We start from the raw sequence: 24,157 nt of genomic DNA on the forward strand, positions 1-24,157 counted from the left end.
CGCCCGAACATACCATTTGCTGGAATTGCCCGGGGGAGGAAGAAACATTACTGTCTTTATTAATTGATTTATGTAGTTGTACATTTATGATATTTGATTACATTTAGCTTTCCTTATCTTTATTTATTATATATCTATGTTTGATTTGATTTTGATTTATTTAAGGTTACATGTTGAATGTAAAGTTTTGGGCCCATCTTTTCCTTTATAAGTTGTTGCTTTGTTCATTTGAGCAGGTCAGTTTTAGGCTAACTGTTTTGATCTCATTTTCTGTCTGTTTATTTTACTTTTGTTGTAAGAAATGTATGAGTTTGTAAAGTTACATTTTTTTTCTTGGGTTCAAATAAAGACCCAGTTTTTGTGCAAAGCTTGTGTTCCTTGTTCTTGGCTTCTTGGTCCCTCACACAAAGCATTTCAGATGTCTAAGCATTATGACAAACGTCACTGAGCATTCCTGTCATAATTTCAGACTTCTAAGCATTATGACAAATGCCACTTTGACATACTTCAAATCATTATTAGTCATAGGAATGTGGGTAACTGTGTGTGAGAGAGTTTTTATATAGGAGGACACTGAATACACTCACACTCAAAAACAAACACACACACACAAACACCATCTCATACTTCTGTACATGGTGAAGTGGCAATAAAGTGAGTTGAGTTAGACACATAATTAGACCAGGATGAAGGTTTTAGTTGTCCACATCTGGATTTTCTTACTGCTCCTGAACCAAAGAAACAGGAACATGGCTTCAGGTAAGACAGACAACACTCTTTTTTGCCGTATGTTACAGATAAATCTCATATGGAGGAGCATTATCCTCCAGAGCGAGAGCGCCATTCTGAAGAGTATGCTTATACGCTGAGTTTCAGTTTATTTATGAGATGTGCTCCAGTTCACGCGCCGGCGCCGCTGTGTCCTGATTATATTGTCTGCTATATATGCTTATTATTTATTAAATCCAGGCAATTGGTTGATGAAACATTGATTGAAATTAAGATACAATTTTTACAAAACAAAATTCACTTTAAAGAAGGGTTTTCTACAAAACAAAACTTAATTAAGTGGTCAAAATCACGTCTTACCCACCGCTCCGCTTTTCTCACGTGTGTAGCCTATACATGCATGTGTTCGTGCATATGGGGGAGGGGTGCGATTTTCGAATAATAATTGAATAATACCCAGCGATCTTCGAATATTATTTTTGCTTGAAATGCCCATCCCTACTAATAAGTTGCATCAAACTACTCTATTTGTTCTTTTAGGAGTTTAAATTTTATTCTTTTTTAAAAATAATTTTGTCCTGCCCAGACTTGTATTGGACAAGGTTTAAGTTACATCAGACTTCTCCATTTTAGGTGATTAATGTTTATTTTGTCCTCAAGTTTACTATTGGACAATTTTTAAATAAACCTTGTGGGCTGCATCAGACCGCTCGAAATTTCTCCATTTTGTTTGTATTTTTCCTTGTCTTATATTAAGTATATTAAGCATCGGGATCGGTATCAGTATCAGTATCGGCCGATCACCATGACAAGAAATCGGTAATCGGTATCGGCTGCAAAAATCCTGATCAGAGCATCCCTACTTGTGTGTATACATGTTCTGTGACAAACTACCAAGGGAGGGGAGGAGAGGGGTTGGGACGGGGAGAGGGGACTCACAGAAGATAAAAACAACCAAAGTAAAACTTAGTGTCTGTAAAGAGCAACAGTGATTATTGTTATTATTTATTTATTTTTGCCATTAACACATAAATGCAATGCTTCAGTGTAGCAGTGAATATTCAATACTACTTCATTTTGATTCAAGGCTTTACCCAACTACATGAAACATGTATGATGAAATTTAGCCGAAGTTAACTTAGTAACTTTCTTTTCTGTTTAATGTCTTTATAAAATTAGTTTATTATAATTGGTGGACCCTCTGTGTGTCTGTGTGTGTGTGTGTGTGTGTGGCTTTGACTATACTTGTGAGCAGTGTTGGGAATAACTCATTACAAGTAACCTGAGTTATGTAATCAGATTACTTTTTCAAGTAACTAGTAAAATAACGCATTACTTTTTCAATTTACAACAAAACATCCAAGTTACTTTTTCAAATAAGTAATGCTAGTTACTTAATCACATTTATTGACTGACAGCTCTCCTGTCCCCATGTTGAGAAAAATAAAGCGAGGAGGTGTGTGTGCACTGTGTAAACATGATGGTTATTTTAGTTCTAGACTAAATGTGATCATGCAATTTACTCATCTCACTGGCACGAAAACATTCAGTATTCCTCAAAATGAATAAAAACAGTAAAATGCTATCTCAGATTTTTACTCATCCATCCATCCATCCATCTTCTACCGCTTATCCGGGACCGGGTCGCGGGGGCAGCAGTCTAAGTAGGGATGCCCAGACTTCCCTCTTCCTAGACACTTCCTCCAGCTCTTCCGGGGGGACACCGAGGCGTTCCCAGGCCAGCCGGGAGACATAGTCTCTCCAGCGTGTCCTAGGTCTTCCCCGGGGTCTCCTCCCGGTGGGACATGCCCGGAACACCTTCCCGGGAAGGCGTCCAGGAGGCATCCGGAAAAGATGCCGAGTCACCTCAACTGACCCCTCTCGATGTGGAGGAGCAGCGGCTCTACTCTGAGCTCCTCCCTAGAGTGACCGAGCTTCTCACCCTATCTCTAAGGGATCGCCCAGCCACCCTGCGGAGAAAGCTCATTTCGGCCGCTTGTATCCGGGATCTTGTCCTTTCGGTCATGACCCACAGCTCATGACCATAGGTGAGAGTAGGAACGTAGATTGACCGGTAAATCGAGAGCTTTGCCTTGCGGCTCAGCTCCTTCTTCACCACGACAGACCGGTACAGGGACCGCATTACTGCAGAAGCTGCACCGATCCGCCTGTCAATCTCCCGTTCCATCCTTCCCTCACTCGTGAACAAGACCCCAAGATACTTGAACTCCTCCACTTGAGGCAGGAGCTCTCCACCAACCTGAAGCAGGCAAACCACCCTTTTCCGACTGAGAACCATGGCCTCGGATTTGGAGGTGCTGATTCTCATCCCAGCTGCTTCACACTCGGCTGCAAACCGTCCCAGTGCATGCTGGAGGTCCTGGTTTGATGAGGCCAGCACGACAACATCATCCGCAAAGAGCAGAGATGAAATCGTGTGGTCCCCAAACCTGATCCCCTCCGGCCCCTGGCTGTGCTTGAAATTCTGTCCATAAAAATTATGAACAGAACCGGCGACAAAGGGCAGCCCTGCCGGAGTCCAACATGCACCGGGAACAAGTCTGACTTACTGCCGGCAATGCGAACCAAGCTCCTGCTCCGGTCGTACAGGGACCGGATAGCCCTTAGCAAAGGGCCCCGAACCCCATACTCCCAGAGCACCCTCCACAAGATGCCGCGAGGGACACAGTCGAATGCCTTCTCCAAATCCACAAAGCACATGTGGATTGGTTGGGCAAACTCCCATGAGCCCTCCAGCACCCTGTAGAGGGTATAGAGCTGGTCCAGTGTTCCACGACCGGGACGAAAACCACACTGTTCCTCCTGAATTTTATCCCTGCTCAGCTACTGTTCGGACGCTCTTGCTTACTGCTCCGTGCTTTTGCTCTATCGCTTTTACATTTTATCTCCTATATATTTGATTTCCTTTATTTTATTTTATTTCCTTTTATCACCTAATTTTAACTTCAGCAAATCAGCACAGTGCTCATACGACAAAGTTTGGATTACTACAAAAACTGAGAATTCTTTTACCCGACCAGCTTACATACCGGGAAAGGAAAACACAACTGCCTACAAGGATAAGAGAAAATGCCTCTTCAAGAATCTACTTGCTGCACCAACTGCCACAGACTTTTACAAAGGATTGCAGTTCTAGAAACAAAGTTACTTACGGGACCACCAAACCAGACGGAGCACACAACAGAGCTTCGTCATGGACACCCTCAGCATACAGCCGGTGAGTCCCATGAAACTAGTACTCCTCGACAGGTAGAGAAACAAGCCGATCGACTTACTAATCGATGGCACAAACAGGGAGCTAAACCCAAAGGCACTCGAGACATCAGATTGTCACGAGCATCACATATTACCGCAGTAGCATCCTCTACCCCAGATACAGCTCTGACAAGGATTGCAAACACTGGCTTCCTACCACCGCCTATACATCTTGAGAACAGATTTGAAGTACTAATGAATGTAAATGAGGAATCCAGAAATGTGATGAATGTGATCGAACACAGACTGAATAGGCCAGTAGCTAACACTGATGCTAACTGGCGCTCAAGGTCGAGCAGACAGCGGCACTCAGCTCAGAGCGTAGCCGAGCCCAGGACTCTGATAGTGGGGGACTCCATAATCAGAAACATTAGCAACAGGGATACAACTACGTGCTGCCTTCCACAAGCAACAACTTCTGATATAAACAGGGAACTTCAGAACATTCTGATGAAACATAAGACTACAAATCGACTCATCATACATGTGGGGAAGAATGATATTCATAAAGAGCAGTCAGAACTCCTTAAGAAGGATTTCAATGAACTTTTTGAAACACTTAAAAGACTGAAAGTTCAAACATTCATCAGTGGACCACTACCAGCAAGAGGAACAAACAGGTTTTCACGGTTGCTTGGGCTTAATACATGGCTGCAAAAAACCTGCAATATAAAAGCAGTGAACTTCATTGACAATTTCAATCTTTTCTGGAGTCAACGACAACTGTTTCATCGGGACGGCCATCACCCAAACAAACTTGGTTCAAGAGTGTTAAAGGACAATATCCACTTCTCCCTAAATCATCCTTCTGCGGTTTGTGCCAATCCACTCAATCTGAATGGCACACACACACCTGGACACAGTATGAATGACCACGGGACTTCACTTCAGCAGCAAAATGGACATGATAACACCACTCCGCCACAACAACCTCTGCTCACGGACACAATCTCAGCTGAGCCCTGCACACAGAGCTCACCACAGACAGCCATATCAGAACTGCTTGAAGATTCAGCACCCAAGGACGACTTCCTGGAAAACAGCCAGGGAAGCCAGGACAGCATATTACAGCCTCCTATAACACCAGAGCAACAGCCCCTTTCACCAGACACTTTCTCCCTCTCCCCTGCAACGCCACTACTGTGCTTCTCACAGAAAATGGAAGAACTGGTGCATGCTGGAACCAGACTATCCCACTCTTTTGCTGCAAGCCCCCAGATACCAACTAAAAAAAGACAGGCACCACTACCACCAAAGCCTGCGGGCCCAGCTCGCCCTCCCCCTCCTCCTGTGAGAGCTCTTCGGCCTCTGCTACAACGCCAGGGCCCACACCCTCCTCCTTCTGCTCGAGGTGAACCAAAAACAACTGATACCAGCTCTCAGTGATATGTGTCGGGTCCCCGTTTTGATAACAGTAACTTTCTCAAATGTTTACAAAACAAGCGGGAACCCAGTGTGCCTGTATCTTTCTCTATTGCTGTTCTATTACAAGATAGAAAGTCTAAGGCCTTCAATAGCCGTACAGCAAAACCCAACTAATCTGGTGCCTATTACACGTCAAACTAATATTGCTGTGGGGAAAAGTAAGTCTGTTAAGTTAGCTCTTTTAAACATTCGCTCACTTAAAAATAAATCACTTCTAGTCAACGACTTAATAACCACAAACAACCTGGATTTTATGCTTCTAAATGAAACCTGGCTAGAAGACAGCTACAGTGCAACAATCCTCAATGAAGCAGCCCCTCCTAACTTTACTTTTATGAGTGTCTGCAGAGCTGTTAAGAGAGGTGGGGGTCTAGCTGCTCTTTTTAAAGATATCTATCAATGTAAGCAAATATCATTTGGGAATTACCCGTCTTTCGAATATCTGGGTATTGTGTTAAAAGGTGCTCCACGCATTTTACTTTTCATTATTTACAGGCCTCCAAAATACTCTCCAGCCTTTGCTGAGGACTTTACAGAACTGTTATCAACAATTACCTCAGAGTTTGACTGTTTTGCCATTACTGGAGATTTTAACATCCATATAGATAATGGAGAAAACAATATGGCAAAAGAAATCAAAACTGTTTTAAAAACTTTTGATCTGACTCAGCATGTACATGGACCCACACACAATCGTGGACACACTTTAGATTTACTTATCAGTAAGGGTCTAAACATTTCATCGATTGTTATTAAGGATGTAGCACTGTCTGATCATTTCTGTATTTTCTTTGATATACTGATCTCTCCTGCCACTGAAGCTAGATCTGTGTCTGTCAAGAAGAGATGCTTAAATGAGAACACTAGTGTCCTATTTATGAAGGCTATATCCTTAACACCAAGCATATCTGCAGACTCTGTTGATTTTCTCCTTGATTCTTTTAACTCAAAAGTTAAAGGTGTAATTGATGATATTGCTCCTGTTAAAGTCAGGAAGAAGAGTGGCAGACAAAAGGCACCTTGGAGAAACTCAACAGCAGTGCAAAATATGAAAAGACAATGCAGAAAAGCAGAGCGCATGTGGCGGAAGACAAAACTTGTAGTCCATTATAACATCTACAAAGACAGCCTTCATGCTTTCAATATGGAACTAGGCAAAGCTAGACAGACTTTCTTCTCAAATATTATAAACAGCAATTTAAACAACACACGCACTCTTTTTGCTACTGTAGAGAGACTGACAAACCCCCTAAGCCAGATTCCCAGTGAAATGCTCTCAGACAGCAAGTGCAGTGAGTTTGCTTCTTTCTTCTCTGAGAAAATCAATAATATCAGAAAGGTGATCAGCACATCCTTGACTTGCGCTGGGGTCAGACAGATCAAACCACCTAAGAAAGTAGTTACTATGTCTGATTTCAAAGAAATTGATGGCAAAATTTTGTAAGAAACCGTACAGCACCTTAAAACATCAACCTGCGCTCTTGACACACTTCCCACATCGTTTTTCAAAAGTGTGTTAAACAGTTTAGAAGCAGATCTTCTAGAAGTGGTAAATGCTTCACTTCTCTCTGGGAGTTTTCCAAACTCCCTAAAAACTGCAGTTGTCAAGCCCCTCCTGAAAAAGAGCAATCTGGATAAGACCATATTAAGCAACTATAGACCGATCTCAAATCTTCCTTTCATAGGTAAGATCATTGAAAAAGTTGTCTTCAATCAGCTGAACAAATTCTTATGCTCGAATGGATACTTTGACAATTTTCAATCTGGTTTCCGACCGCACCACAGCACAGAGACAGCGCTCATAAAGATAATAAACGATATTCACTTAAATACTGACTCAGGCAAATTATCAGTGCTGGTGCTACTCGACCTCAGTGCTGCATTTGACACTGTCGATCACAACATACTTCTGGACAGGCTGGAAAACTGGGTGGGGCTTTCTGGGATAGTCCTAAAATGGTTCAGGTCATACTTAGATGGGAGAGGTTATTATGTGAGTATAGGAGACCATAAGTCTGAGTGGACATCCATGACATGCGGAGTCCCTCAAGGCTCAATTCTTGCACCACTCCTGTTCAACCTGTATATGCTCCCAATGAGCCAAATAATGAGAAAGAACCAAATTGCTTACCACAGCTATGCAGACGACACACAGCTCTACTTAGCCCTATCGCCTAACGATTACAGCCCCATTGACTCCCTGTGCCAATGCATTGATGAAGTTAACAGTTGGATGTGTCAAAACTTTCTTCAGTTAAACAAAGACAAAACTGAAGTCATTGCGTTTGGAAACAAAGATGAAGTTCTCAAGGTGAACGCATACCTTCACTCTAGGGGTCAAACAACTAAACATCAAGTCAGGAATCTTGGTGTGACACTAGAGTCAGACCTTAGTTTCAGTAGTCATGTCAAAGCAATAACTAAATCAGCATACTATCATCTGAAAAATATAGCAAGAATAAGATGCTTTGTTTCCAGACAAGACTTAGAGAAACTTGTTCATGCTTTCATCACCAGCAGGGTGGATTATTGTAATGGACTCCTCACTGGCCTTCCCAAAAAGACCATAAGACAGTTGCAGCTCATACAGAACGCTGCCGCCAGGATTCTGAGCAGAACCAGAAAATATGAACATATCACACCAGTCCTCAGGTCTTTACACTGGCTCCCAGTTAAATTTAGGATTGATTTTAAAGTATTATTACTGGTATATAAATCATTCAATGGCCTAGGACCGCAATACATTGCAGATATGCTCACTGAATATAAACCCAACAGATCACTCAGATCATTAGGATCATATCAGCTGGAAATACCAAGGGTTCACTCTAAACATGGCGAGTCCGCTTTTAGCTATTATGCCAGCCGCAGCTGGAACCAGCTTCCAGAGGAGATCAGATGTGCTCCTACTGTAGTCACATTCAAATCCAGACTCAAAACACATCTGTTTAACTATGCATTTACTGAATGAGCACTGTGCCAATGTTCGTCCGACTGTTTGTACTGTATTTTATTTTGTATTCTTCTAAACTGTTTTAATTATTCTTATTTCTTTTTATTATTTTAATTTCTTCTATGTAAAGCACTTTGAATTGCCATTGTGTATGAAATGTGCTATATAAATAAACTTGCCTTGCCTTGCCTTGCCTTGAATCCGAGGTTCTACTATCGGCCGGATTCTCCTCTCCAGTACCCTGGCATAGACTTTCCCAGGGAGGCTGAGAAGTGTGATCCCCCTATAGTTGGAGCACACCCTCCGGTCCCCCTTCTTGAAAAGAGGGACCACCACCCCGGTCTGCCAGTCCAAAGGCACTGTCCCCGACCGCCACGTGATGCTGCAGAGGCGTGTCAGCCAAGACATCCCCACAACATCCAGAGACTTGAGGTACTCGGCGGATCTCATCCACCCCCGGTGCCTTGCCACCGAGGAGTTTCTTGACTACCTCGGTGACTTCAGCTTGGGTGATGGACGAGTCTGCCTCCGAGCCCTCAGCCTCTGCTCCCTTAAATGGAAGACGTGACGGCAGAATTGAGGAGATCCTCGAAGTATTCCTTCCACCGTCCGGTGATATCCCCATTCGAGGTCAACAGCTGCCCACCTCCACTGTAAACAGCGTTGGTAGGGCACTGCTTCTCCCTCCTGAGGCGCCGGACGGTTTGCCAGAATCTCTTCGAGGCCGATCAATAGTCCTTCTCCATGGCCTCACCGAACTCCTCCCAGGCCCGAGTTTACCCATCAGCTGCCTCAGGAGTCCCACAAGCCAACCAGGCCCGATAGGACTCCTTCTTCAGCTTGACGGCATCCCTTACTTCCGGTGTCCACCACCGGGTTCGGGGATTGCCGCCTCGACAGGCACCGGAGATCTCACGGCCACAGCTCCGAGTGGCCGCGTTGACAATGGAGGTGGAGAACATGGTCCACTCGGACTCAATATCTCCAGACTCCCTCGGGATCTGGTCGAAGCTCTGCCGGAGGTGGGAGTTGAAGATCTCTCTGACAGGAGATTCGGCCAAACGTTCCCAACAGACCCTCACAGTACGTTTGGGTCTGCCGAGTCTGTCCAGCTTCCTCCCCTGCCATCGGATCCAACTCACCACCACGTGGTGATCAGTTGACAGCTCCGCCCCTCTCTTCACCCGAGTGTCCAAGACATACGGCCGGAGGTCAGATGAAACGACCACAAAGTCGATCATCGACCTCCGGCCTAGGGTGTCCTGGTGCCGTGTGCACTGATGGACACCCTTATGCTTGAACATGGTGTTCGTTATGGACAAGCTGTAACTAGCACAGAAGTCCAATAACAGAACACCACTCGGGTTCAGATCAGAGGGGCCGTTCCTCCCAATCACGCCCCTCCAGGTATCACTGTCGCTGCCCACGTGGGCGTTGAAGTCCCCCAGTAGAACGACGGAGTCCCCAGTCGGAGCACTTTCCAGCACCCCTCCCAGAGACTCCAAGAAGGCCGGGTACTCTGCACTGTCGTTTGTGCCTACCTATCCCCGACCCGAAGGCGCAGGGAAGCGACCCTCTCGTTCACCGGGGTGAACTCCAACACATGGCGGCTGAGCTGGGGGGCTATAAGCAAACCCACACCAGCCCGCCGCCTCTCACCATGGGCAACTCCAGAGTGGTGAAGAGTCCATCCTCTCTCGAGGAGTGTGGTTCCAGAGCCCAAGCAGTGCGTAGAGGTGATCCCAACTATCTCTAGTCGGAATCTCTGACCCTCACGCATAACCTCAGGCTCCTTCCCCACCAGAGAGGTGACGTTCCATGTCCCTAGAGCTAGATTCCACGTCCAGGCATCGGGTTGTCTAGGCCCCCGCCTTCGACTGCCGCCCAATCCACTTAGCACCGGCCCCTTACGGTCCCTCCTGCAGGTGGTGGGTCCACGGGAGGGTGGGTCCACGGGAGGGTGGCCCCACGTCACTCCTTCGGGCTGAGCCCGGCCGGACCCCATGGGGGGAGGCCCGACCACCAGGCGCTCGCATACGAGCCCCAACCCCGGCCCTGGCTCCAGGGTGGGGCCCCGGCTGCGCCATACCGGGCAACGTCACGGTCCTCGTTTTTTTTTTTGCATCATAAGGGTTTTTGAACCGCTCTTAGTCTGACCCGTCACCTAGGACCTGTTTGCCTTGGGAGACCCTACCAGGGGCATATAGCCCCAGACAACATAGCTCCTAGGGTAATTCGGGTACTCAAACCCCTCCAACACGGTAAGGTGGCAGTTCAAGGAGATTTTTACTCAAAACTTTTATAATTAACTATATTAAATTACACAAATATACTTTGTTTTTAATCTCACTTTATTAACCAATGTCTTTGCTGCTGACCTTCAATGATCAAATTCAACCACAGGAATAAGCAAAATTTACCTTTAGATTAGATTTAGAAATAAGAGTGTTGAACTTCCTTCTCCTGTATCCTATTGTTCTTTAATCCAGAATGGCTGAACAGCTAAATACTTTGTTTGAGCTACGCCTTCTACCACAGGCGTAAATATTTAAATATATAATTATATAATATATATAATTAAAAAAATAAACAAGCAAGCCCAGCCCAGGTGAGAAAATGTAATGCAAAAGTAATGTAACGGATTACTTTACATAAAAAGTAACTAAGTAAGGCAGTATTGCAATGCATTACTTTTAAAAGTAACTTTCCCCAACACTGCTTGTGAGGGCCAAATGTCCTCACTCGACTGACTAGTGGGGACATTTTTCTGGTCTTCACTAGTTGAAAAGGCTTATAAATTTGCCAAACCATGTTTTTATTTAAATGTAGTGTTTTGTGATGGGTAGGTTCAGTGGTTGGGGTTTGGTTAGGCAATAAAAAATATAATTATCCTGATATAAAATCAATGGAAGTCTATGCAAAGTCCTCAGTAATACAGTAAAAAAAAAAAGAAAAAAAAAGTGTGTGTGTCTGTTTTGAATTTATATACATATACATATATATATATATATATATATATATTTTTTTTTTTATATATATATATATATATAAAATGTAGATAGTATTTTAAGCAACACAAACTTCAAATTTGTATTTATTATTTTAAAAGTCTATTATTGTTATGTCATTTTAGATACAACAAGGAGAGAGGGATTAGGGGGGAAATACTAAATAGAACAAAACAATTAACAATGTAATGGAATACATTTTATTATTATTATACATTGAGTATTGCCTCATCACCGGTGACTGCTGTCCTGACTACTATCAGACGTGCATTCAATGTAAGACTTAATAGTCTCAACACAAAACATCCATCCAAGAAGTCTTAATACATTTTTTAAAGTGTTAAAAATCACACCACTCTAATGCCACAGAATCTAATTTTGTATCATCTTCCTCATTCTTACCATCAGCAGCAAATACACAGCCTTCATCACCACCCTTATCAACATTACCATCATCAACGTGGACGACACCAGACTCACCAACTTTGTCATCCTCATCATCCTCATTGCCAGATACTTCATCATCATCATCATCATCATCATCTTCATTGCCAGTTACTCTATCTTCACAAACCTCAGCATCAGGTGATAATTTTAACTATTTGAATCATTTAAATTGGCTGTATACATCATTGTGCATGTAAGCCTGTTACCGCATGATTTTTATGCGAGTTAATATTTTGTAGGTTAGGAAAACACTGAAACTGAGTGATTGTCATGCTTAAAAAACAGCCTGGTATCACAATTATTCCATGTTAAAGAAGCAGATCTGTCAAACAACAGTAGTGCTATTTAACCACCAGAGGGCAGAACATCTTAAGGGATGACAAAATGTACAACGGCATTGGTGTGTGTATTTTGAAGCCTAAATAAAATGCAATGATGATCCACTTTTGCCACGTAAAAAAGTACAAAAACAACAGCAACAACACTAGAACCGGGGAAAGAATAAGGAAAAGTTAAAGTAATTGAAAAAAATGTAAAACAACAGAACCCTTATATAGAACAGAACTTTTGCCAAAGCTGTGCATATTTCTATTTATATGCAGTACATTTGGATCACCAAGTATTGCTGTTATTTGTATTGTCATGTCTTGATAATTTTATGATCTGCAAAGTCTTGGGTCTTATGTCTTTCAGGCCAGTGTTCAGTACCCACAGTGCTCTGCTGTGCTGGACATAATAACGAATGCTACCGTGGGTGTTTCTGTGACGAGGTTTGCGTCCAAATCGGTGACTGCTGTCCTGACTACCAGCAGACGTGCGTTCAATGTAAGACTTAATAATCTCAACACAAAACATCCATCCAAGAAGTCTTAATAAATGTGTAAAAGTGTTATAAATCATCTTCCTCATTCCTCACCATCTTTAGCAATGACACCACACTCACCAACTTTGTCATCCTCATCATCTTCACTGCCAGTTACTTCATCCTCATCATCTTCACTGCCAGTTACTTCATCCTCATCGCCAGATACTTCATCCTCATCAACTTCATTGCCAGTTACTCTATCTTCACAAACATCAGCACCATCATCATCCTCACAGTCAACAACCTTTCCAACATCTTCATTATCAATAGCCTCAGCATCAGGTGATAATTTTAACTATTTGAATCATTTAAATTGGCTGTATACATCATTGTGCATGTAAGCCTGTTACCACATGATTTTTATGCGAGTTAACATTTTCTAGGTTAGGAAAACACTGAAACTGAGTGATTGTCATGCTTAAAAAACAGCCTGGTATCACAATTATTTCATGTTAAAGAAGCTGATCTGCCAAACAACAGCAGTGCTATTTTACCACTAGAGGGCAGAACATCTTAAGGGATGACAAAATGTACAACGGCATTGGTGTGTGCATTTTGAAGCCAAAATAAAATGCAACGATGATCCACTTTTGCCACAAGTAAAAAAACAACAGCAACAACACTAGAACCGGGGAAAGAATAAGGAAAAATTTAAGTAATTGTAAAAAATGTAAAACAACAGAACCCTTATACAGAACAGAACTTTTGCCAAAGCTGTGCATATTTCTATTTATATGCAGTACATTTGGATCACCAAGTATTGCTGTTATTTGTATTGTCATGTCTTGATAATTTTATGATCTGCAAAGTCTTGGGTCTTATGTCTTTCAGGCCAGTGTTCAGTACCCACAGTGCTCTGCTGTGCTGGACATAATAACGAATGCTACCGTGGGTGTTTCTGTGACGAGGTTTGCGTCCAAATCGGTGACTGCTGTCCTGACTACCAGCAGACGTGCGTTCAATGTAAGACTTAATAATCTCAACACAAAACATCCATCCAAGAAGTCTTAATAAATGTGTAAAAGTGTTATAAATCATCTTCCTCATTCCTCACCATCTTTAGCAATGACACCACACTCACCAACTTTGTCATCCTCATCATCTTCATCGCCAGATACTTCATCCTCATCATCCTCACTGCCAGTTACTTCATCCTCATCATCTTCATTGCCAGATACTTCATCCTCATCAACTTCATTGCCAGATACTTCATCATCATCATCTTCACTGCCAGTTACTCTATCTTCACAAACCTCAGCATCATCATCATCCTCACAGTCAACAACCTTTCCAACATCTTCATCATTAATAGCCTCACCATCAGGTGATAATTTTAACTATTTGAATCATTTAAATTGGCTGTATACATCATTGTTCATGTAAGCCTGTTACCGCATGATTTTTATGCGAGTTAATATTTTGTAGGTTAGGAAAACACTGAAACTGAGTGATTGTCATGCTTAAAAAACAGCCTGGTACATAGACGTTGGAACAGGGGGGGCGGCTCTCTAGGGGTCAGCCACCTGTTTGTTTGTTTTTCGCTGTGCAATTTGTGAAAAAAACAGAGGGGGGGATGTTTTCACAGGCGTCGATTTCGGTGACGGTGCGGTACGCGTACCCCACCACATTTCGTCATGAGTCATTTTGTACCCACCACTTTTAACTTCCGTCCATAATAATTTGACTTTTGGTTCGATTTTTGGACTGTTTTCAGTGGTTATGAGCAATATGAGAGAGAAATTTGGTAATCATTGTCTGACCTAACAAAAATCCATTATAATATTAATTTTATTTTATTTTTCGTGTTCGCATTTATGAGGTAAAAAACAACGTGTTAGCGTCCGGTAACCAACGTTCTTGGTTACGGATGTGAGCGCTCTGAAAGTGGCACTAAAAGACTGCTTTAAAACTTTTCACAGAGACCTCAGCTCAAACAGAACAGAAGAGAAGTTTGAGAGACCTCAAACAGAACAGCTGCCTTTCTTTAAAGTGAATTTCAATTTGTATTAATTGTATCTTAATTTTAATCAATGTTTCATGAACCAATTGCCTGGATTTAATAAATAAGAAGTAAATATATCAGACAATAGGCGGCACGTGAACTGGAGCTGGTCTGATAAATTAACCGAAACTCAGCGTATAATGGCTCGTTTCCACTGAGCGGTAAAGGTAGGCTACCCTACTTGCCTATAGAAGCAGAAGAGTGGGTCATATGTCTAATGCTTTTTGAAAACTTAAGGCTTTCTTCATAAAACGAGTCGGACATCATCACATTTTTGTATACATTTTTATTTATTTACATTAGTAAGCTACAGCAGGCACGGCGCCAGGATTCCAGTTTTGGATGGGCCAGACCAATGTGGGTGGGCCTGTGCGTATACTACATAATATAGGTTTTAATAGCTTGATGCTCTTTAAATATTTTGTTGCATTGTAAAAATGTTCGGTGCATAGGACGGACCTATCCGCGATCGCTCTCCATGGTTCTGACCAAAGAAGAGCGCTTTGGAATCTCCATTACGCATCGTACGCATCATACCTGGGCTGTGTTTCCCGATAACGTTGTCTCTTAGCGCGCTATGAAGACTCTTAAGTTATAACTTAATTAAAGGTATACTACCACTAAAGGTATATCATTGCTAGGCGTCTTCAGGGCTATCATCCACTCAATGGCGCCACCAGGGGGCCGACTCCTGGCCACCCCACTGGCCAGTATAAATTTTAGTAGCATCAGTTATGCATTTCATCCCTAATGCACAGCCAGGCAGGCAAGCCGCTCTAGACCTTCGATCGCATACAGTAGCCCTGTACTCCCCCGCCCCTCCGTCCTGTTGCGCGCCGGTCAACAATTTCAAAAGAAGTTAAGAAAGAAGACTACCGGTAAGTAAATAAGTAAAAAATATTCTTTAGTAAAAGAAGACGGGGAATTATGTGTCGTGGCATGTGCTTTTTAAGTGCCAAATGGTTACAGTATACTGTTACAGCAGTTTTTTGATGTGTCTTTGACACGGTTTGACAAGCAGGGATGCAAACAGCGCGCTTTTCGGCGCCTCCCGCTTTTTTCACGTCAGTTCGGGTGACAAAGTCATCTGAAGTCATTCCATAGCTTAATGTGAGGGACATAAGTCTATTTACATCATTAAAGTATACGGAAACTCATTTTCCCTCCTCTGCGGCTGTCAATCATTCTCCATTCAGTATTCAAACAGCGCTTTGTGCCGTGAACTTTTAAATGCGCACTTGTGCAGCGCAGCGCTGAACACTGTGACTCCATGTTGCTTTGAGCACATCATTCTGCACCCGCGATGCGCATACGCGCTTTGTGCGCTCTGTTTTGAAGCGTTTCATATTATCATGGTTTTGCGCACTGAAAGATTATTAAAAGCCTATATTTTTTTATACCTAGCCTGCTCAATACATTTAAAATAAGCATAATTTAATTGTATATTATTTCTTTGTAGTGTAGGCTATATAAATATATACACTTCTGAATTCTTGACATTAATATATAAATACAATATATTTGCATCTGCCAGTATCTGCTTTTCCCCAGTAACTGTTTTGTTTGCAAAGTAAGTAACACCTTATGCCAAATATAATTGCAAAATAAAACAGAATTGTTGTGCAACTCAAAATGTTAACTGTACTGTTATTAGTCTATGCACATTATATCATTAGTAACATTAAATATAACACAATAAACCAAAGTATATCAGTAGGAGTTTCCTTAAGTCTTTCTGATAGTTTTCTACAGGCCGGTTTACTACAACAGTAGAATAAAATTCTTAAATTATGGTTTATAGTTTTGGTGTGCCACCCCAAGATTTTAAGTGGCCCCATCTGGCCACCCCTATGAAAAATTTCTGGAGGCGCCACTGCATCCACTCGCGAGGCAGAGGCGCTGAGAGGCAGAGGCGCTGGCGCCCTCCCAGCAACGGCGCTAGCAGAGAATAAAATGTGCTAGGTGATGTGGATCTCAGCTCTCCTTCATCTCCTGGTTGCAGCGATGACTCCGAGACTGTATACGTGCGCGTTTAAGGGACCTAAACAACGACTGTTGAAACATTGTCCTTTACTGGAAATTATTTTCACACTTTCACTTTTTTAACTGGGTTGGAAAATATGTGACGTCATTATGTTTTTTTTATTTAATCAATGTTGATTATAAAAGTGAGCATGCTGCATGATAAAGATATGATACATAATGAGATGTGCAATATGAGACATGGAGTGGGTAAAACATGATTTTGACCACTTCATTAAGTTTTATTTTGTAGAAAGTCTTTTTAAAAGATTTTCGTTTTGTATAAATTGTATCTTAATTTTGATCAATGTTTTATCAACCAATTATCTGTATTTAATAAATAAGAAGCAAATATATAGCAGACAATGTAATAAAGCGCCGGCACGATCACTTGCATTGCACGTGAACTGGAGGGCCCCGAAACTCAGCTTGTTTTCAAGCCTATTATAGAAATCTTGAAATGTCTACTTTTAAACGAAAATATTCAAAACCAAAAGAAATAGGCTACTCTCTGATTATGTAATCCGAAATGTGCATTTCTCTCTGGCGTTCATGGCGAGTCCGCATCGTCAACTTCATCTTTGCAGCGACACTGAAAACACCTGTTTATTAATAAATAATTAAATGTCTCCTTGCTATTTTAGACACATTCATAATCATTACTTTTACCGGTTCTTTGTGGCAAGCTTTATGCGTGCGGCTATTAAACGCTCATTATCCTGTGTAGGCTAAATAGCCTATATAAGTAATTAAATTAATATAAAGGGGCGATTTATCCACTAATGGCTTAAATGAACAACTACTAGTTGACTAGAAAAAAACTTTTAGTCGGAGGCAGCCCTTATTCCACATATTTTCGAACCAGCAGCAGGCCATTCTGGGTTGAGCGAGCGACCCTACGGATTAACGAGCGGAGCGGAATATTCAGAAATGCGCTCTCCGCTCACGAGCTCTGATCGGAACAAACCCGAACCTCACTGTCTGCTGAACTTGCGCAGAAACGTCAAAATATAACCAGCTTTTAAAATGTTTTTTAAAACTAAACATTTAGACTATTTTAGCACAAATTATGAGCTTATTGACTATTTTTTTATAATTCTTGACAAGATAGTAAAAGTTGGGGTTTTTTTTGAAAAAAAGTTTTGGGTGGGCCTGTTGAAAAGTGAGGCCGTGCCTGAGCTACAGGACATCGTCTTTCAAAACATTACCTGCGCGAAAGAGAAAAAAAACGAATGCGTCTCTGTCCCCAGCACATTTCGAAACATTTTAATTCATAAAAATGAATTATGAGAACATGAACTTCATCACTGCATTTGCAGGAATTGTAAAATCTTTTTTCTTATTAACTCATGAAGCAGCCTAACGCAATATTTTTACTCTAATAGCTTATCTTTCCCCACACATATGAACTGTGATCATGCACAACGAAAAAACACAAGAATTAAATCCCCCTCCCAGTATGGATGAATCCTCCCTCATGTCAAAACACTTATTTATGAATGGCAAAACTATATGGCACAACGTAGTGTCAACTTAAACATAAATAGGCAATAGTGTAGGCCTATGCATCATACTAGGAAAACAGTCTGCCTTGATGACAGACTTCTGTCGTCTTTTTCTGGAATCTCCGGGCAGGGAAGTAGGCAACCCCTGGCCCATTTATGGAAATGAACAGTAGGTTGTTCAGTGTGGAGACGTTTATTCGGTTTCTTTCGTCTGTAAGAATACGGTTCATGGCGCTGAATCCCCTTTCACACTCAGCTGTTGACACTGGGAGTGTGGAGACAGTGATGAGCACTTTGCGCAGATTGTCTCCTGTGGTGCCATGACACTTGAATTGGTGGAATTCCTTGAGGAGTATGGTACTGGTTGCAGCTTCAACAGCGAGAGTCTTCTGAATGGTGAGAAGTTTGTTGTCTCCAAATAGGATGCGCTCGTCTTCATCAGATGGCCAATTTGACGGATTTAGAACGGCTGCATCAGAAATAATTCTGTTGTCATCCAGCCTGCACTCAATGTTGTCGGCCAGGGAAAGACCTCTGCCTTCCGATGATCACTGTCACTTGGCTGAGACACATTCACTCCCTTGAAAGAGTGGAAACTTTCAAATTCCTCCTTCAGGCCTCTTGCGTTCACACCATCTGCTTGCCGCATAGACCTCAGTGTTCTCAGTGCAACATCCACCTCAGCACTGGCACTGACAGCTGTGGCATCTCTCCTCTGCAGAAACAGGGACAAGGCTTGCAGGGTTTCCAGCGCATCTTTTACCAACGCCATCTCCACCAAAAAAAGCCACTGTGTCATTTCACCATGAATGCCCTGACATTTGGCTCTTTTCACGGAAGATCTGGATTTGTCTTCCATCAACACTCCAAAGAGTTTGACCAAGGCTGGATAGCTTTGCCAGAGAGCCGTCACAGACGTGCAGGATGAGGACAGCCAGCGCACATCAAATACTCTTCCTATTCTGCGAGCGTGCATGCCCAGATCGGAAGCTGCAGACTCAAACTCTCTCATATGTTTTGGGCTTTGAGAGAAAAATGAATACAGAGAGTCAATGAACATCTGAAAATGGCTCGCCTCTGTAATGTGTTTCACAGCATCATGGACCGCAAGTTCTAACTTGTGGTTCATACAATGAATGACGGTCAGGTTAGGGTTGATCCTCTCACGTAGGAGTGTGGCTGCTCCCCTGTATCGGCCCATCATAGCAGCGGCCCCATCTGTTGCAAAGCCAATAAGCCGGGTGCGCAACATGTCTTCAGAGATGCCCCGCGTATAAAGACTTTGGAGCAGGATGTCACAGATGGCCGATCCAGTGCACGACTGCAGCTCAACAAGTTGAAGGAAGAAGTTGCAGACCTCACCTTCATAGGGAATCCTAATGTAGATGATTAGGCATGTTTTGTTTGACACCGTTGTGCTCTCATCAATGAGAATACTGAACTTATCAGATGAGTTTTTGATAAAGTCCACTAGCTGAGTTCTCATTTTTTCTCCAATAAACATGTGCATATTACGACAAGCCTTGTCAGAATGCAGCATACATCCCAGGTTTACACCATTCAGTTGTTGCAGTTCCACCAGCTGTGGCTGGATTTTGAATGAGAGGTTGTTTTGGCAGATCATATAGGCTGTACGTATGCAATTCTCAGTTACTTTTAAAGTCTTCTCATTGTGTTTTCTCCACAGAGCTGCACTGTTATCTACTGCCTTTTCAATTGCTGTCTCGCGTCTTCTCTGCAAAATTTCTATGCATTTGATGTGGGACTGACACTTTCCATGTCTGCTTATTTTGTCATTTAATTTTTTTGCAGACTTTGCTTTTATGCCATTAACCCTTAAAGACCGATACGGCCGCCCGCGGCATAAAATAACTATCGTTCTAAAATGTGTAATAACTTTTGAGTCGCTAATCCAATCTGTATGCTTTAAAATGCACCGTAAAGATGAGATTCACAGCTTTCCTGTGTTATCACGGTTGTCTCTATTGGTCATTCATAGGCTGTGTAGTGCCGGTGATTGCGTCATCAAAATCTGCAGCAGTGATTCGTCAAGGAAACACATGTGGTTTCTTTCTCTGAGCCAAACAGGAACGATTGTTGATGCTTAGTCCCACCCCCATGCCCAGATTCGTTCAAACGGTCATCAACTCAACCAATAAACATAGTGATTGGTGTTTTTAACAACCAATCACGTTTCTTTATACATTATTTAATATTTATTTACATACCTATGCATGAAAAGTTTTTGACCATAGCGCAAAACATGAAAGAGCACAAAACACGGAAGAGCACAAAACACATAAGAGCATAAAACACATAAGAGTATAAAACACGAAAGGTCATGTCAAAACAGCAGTACACATATGAGGATGTCTTAGAATTAATTTTCGACGAGTCAGACGATGACCTGGTGGAATCTTCCGATTCTGACGCTGATACGTGGTGCAGTGAGGATGATTACATTCAAGGGATTGATCCGTTTGAAGACAAGTGAGTAACCTTATTTAAATTTTTTTTTTACTGTGCAGTTTGTGTATCATTCATTGCTTGCTATTTCTGTACAATGAGGACATAATTCCCTCAGGTTTTCTAATCCCTGCGCACCGCACACCAACTGACATTTTCAGTAAATAATTACCTCAGGTTTTCTAATTTTCTAAAATTCATGGCAAGTATTGCGTTGTGTGTGTAAGTTATTACTCGGTGAGGATTGCCCTTTTTTGTAGTTTGCATTCGGTCGTTTATTTTATATGCATTGCATAAAAAGTCTGTTGGTCATACCATCAAATTTGCTAGTGATCTTGGCAGGGGGAGAGTGTGTGTCAAATCAACAGTTTAGAAGTCTGTGTAAATATGAGGATGACAAACCAACTGGAGCAAAAATCTGAATATGCTTTATTTAGGCAATAGCCTACAATTGATTATTATTATTATTATTATTTAGGGGTGTAACAATATATCGTGTCACAATAAATCACAGTACAAAAATGCATCAATATGTATCGTGGGTAGTTCACCCAAAATAACAATTACTGTGTGAGAAAAAAATCAAGTTTAAGTTTTTCAAGTATTGTATAATATAATACAATATATTAAGTATTATAATGCAATGGGAGAATATTTGTGGGTCCTCATACTGCCAAATGTCTGAAGTGGCCAGTAAATAAATCTAACTTAGTCAGTGACATAGTGCAAGTATATTTGTCTAAAATAATTCTGTTTTCAGCTTCAGAATCATGAATATTTTTATTCTGTTGTCACCATTGTCTTGTGCATTATTCATTTACACCCACAATGTAATATGAAATTTAGCATTTTAATCAAAAGTAAGTTTTTTTTTTGGTTAATCTTTTACCATATGTCTTGGAGTATCACAATAGTATCAGTTCAGTTCAGAGTTCAGAATCGTGATGTGTATCGAATCATGACACGAGGGTATCGTTACACCCCTATTATTATTATTATTGTTATTATTATTATTATTATTAATATAAAGGATAAAAAAATCACAATATGAACGAATGCCTTTTTTCAGATGTTATATACAGTTATTATATATTTTATACATATGTTTTCTTCCCTTTTTATTGTAGTCGAGAGGATGAGAGAAGAGATGTACTGCCCATCAGCATGCTTCCTGCAGACACTGGGGCTGAAATATGTGTCCAGAAGGGTCCAGAGGGCCAGCAGAGGAGACAGAGGGCCACACCAAATACTTCCTCCATACCAGCCTCCCTGACTGGGAAAGGAAGAGGGAGAGGAAGAGACAATGGAGTAGAAAGGGGGAAGGGAGACACAACACCTCATGCCCAAGAGGAGCCTGGAGCTGGGTGGAATGGGCCTCTAGAGTGCCCGCCGAGGAGACAGAGGGTCACACCAAATCCTCCCTCCATAGCAGCCCCCCTGACAGACAGAGAGAGAAGGAGAGGAAGAGACAGTGGAGCAGGAAGGGAACAGGGAGACACAAGACCTCATGCCCCAGATGAGCCAGGAGCTGAGTGGAATAGGCCTCCAGAGGGCCAGCAGAGGAGAAAGAGGATCACACCAAATCCTTTCTCCATAGCAGCCCCCCTGATAGGGAGAGGAAGAGGAAGAGGAAGAGGGAGAGGAAAGGGGCGAGGAAGGGGAAGAGACAGTGGAGCAGAAAGGGACACAACATCTCATGAGCCAGGAGCTGAGTGGAATGGACCTGAGGTGACAGATAATGTCCAGCAGCTTCCATCCTTTTTCCCAAAAAGAACCCCTGGATTACAGGGTTTTGTGGGTGTGACATACTCTCCTGCACAAATTTTCAGACAGTTTTTTAGTGACAAACCTGTCAAGATAATCTGTCACAACTCCAATATGAATGCAGAAAAGGAGCATGCCAAGGGGAAGAAGTTTGTTTGGGAAGAGCTGCAGCCTGTCAATTTTCTGGAGTATGTGGGCCTTATGATTTATATGGGACTTGTAAAACGCCCAAAAGTTAGAGACTACTGGAGGAAAGGATCGCAGCTAAGTGTACACTTCCCTGCTACAATCATGGCCAGAGATAGGTTCATGGCAATTAGCAGAACTGTTCACATGAGTAACCCAGAACATGACGTTGTAAATGACCGGAAAAAGGGCACCCCTGAGTATGATCCTCTCCAGCGTCTCCAGCCTCTTTACACAACTATGAAGCATGCATGCAAGGCATTTTGGCAACCTAGAAAGCAAATTGCCATCGATGAAAGAATGGTGGCCACAAAGGCTAAAATTGGGCTCAGACAGTACATGAAGGCCAAGCCAACTAAGTGGGGTGTGAAGCTGTTTGTGCTCGCTGACTCTAGCAATGGCTACACCTGCGATTTCTCCATTTACACTGGAAAGAGCCGATTCATTTCAGGGCAGGGTCTCTCGTACGATGTTGTCAACAACCTGATGGATTCATCATTCTTGGGCAGAGGTTATCATTTATACGTTGATAATTTCTATACATGCCCAAAACTTTTTAGTGACTTGTATGCCAATGGTTTTGTTGCATGTGGTACATTCCGTGATTCACGCAGGAATACACCTAACACCAAGAACAATGCACTGACATCACGGAGCCCCAGGGGTTCAATCCGATGGATCAGACATCAGGAACTGTTGTTTGTCAAATGGATGGACACGAGAGAAGTGTCAGTTTGCTCTACAATACACCAAGCCTTTGATGGAGGCACTGTCACCAGAAATGTGCGCAGCAAGGAAACTGAGAGGTTGCAGAAAAAAAGCATCACAGCACCTTGCTGTGTGCTAGACTACAACAAATACATGGGAGGGGTAGACCTTTCTGACCAGCTCCTCCAGTATTACTCTGTTCTTAAAAGGTCCAACAGGTGGTACAGGACACTGCTGTACCACTTCATTGACATGGCTGCAACCAACAGCTATCTTTTGTACAAAGAGATGTGTCGGACATCAGAGACTGTGCCCATGTCTCACAGCCAGTTCATGGAGGAGTTGTCTGCAGAGCTGTGTGGAGTCCCAAAAGGCAGTGATGTGCCACCCAGAGCGCCACAGTGCCTTCCTGAGTCATTGGCCTGTGTGGAAGAGGAGGAGGGAAGTTCCTCATTTGAGAGACTGAGGTCAGCAGAAACGGCAACAAAGGGCCGGCGGTGCTGCGTGCTCTGCAAGAAGCGCACTATTTGGAAGTGCACACGGTGTGATGTGGCCCTGTGTCTTGTCGCCCACAGAAACTGCTTCAGCCAGTGGCATAGGAGCAGGGGGTCACAAGGTGGCACATAAACCTTAGAACTGTCGTCACGCAATCCAGTTTGGTTATTATATTATGTAACATGTATATAGTTTGAGAAGATTGTTTGAATCTTTTGTTATTTCTTTTTGTATTTAGTTTGTGAAGATTATTTGCACTATTTGTTCATTAGCACTCAGTATATTACCCTCAATGAACCGTTTCTT

At 42.4% G+C, this 24,157-nt stretch overlaps 1 protein-coding gene across 1 annotated transcript in view; it reads left to right on the top strand.

Annotated features, from left to right (window-relative positions):
* The first annotated feature begins 585 nt into the window (after positions 1 to 585).
* LOC311289701 (uncharacterized protein) overlaps positions 586 to 24,157 on the top strand; it is a 50,527-nt gene continuing 26,955 nt past the window's right edge. Inside the window, exons 1-6 of the mRNA XM_084407925.1 lie at positions 586 to 759; positions 11,800 to 11,976; positions 12,532 to 12,663; positions 12,764 to 12,985; positions 13,535 to 13,666; positions 13,767 to 14,027. Of these exons, the coding sequence (XP_084264051.1) occupies positions 687 to 759; positions 11,800 to 11,976; positions 12,532 to 12,663; positions 12,764 to 12,985; positions 13,535 to 13,666; positions 13,767 to 14,027 (997 nt within the window). The 5' untranslated portion in view covers positions 586 to 686. The remainder of the gene's footprint in view (positions 760 to 11,799; positions 11,977 to 12,531; positions 12,664 to 12,763; positions 12,986 to 13,534; positions 13,667 to 13,766; positions 14,028 to 24,157) is intronic.

The sequence above is a fragment of the Rutilus rutilus genome (genome assembly GCF_951802725.1).
Source record: "Rutilus rutilus genome assembly, chromosome: 4".
NCBI classification, from domain to species: domain Eukaryota; kingdom Metazoa; phylum Chordata; class Actinopteri; order Cypriniformes; family Leuciscidae; genus Rutilus; species Rutilus rutilus.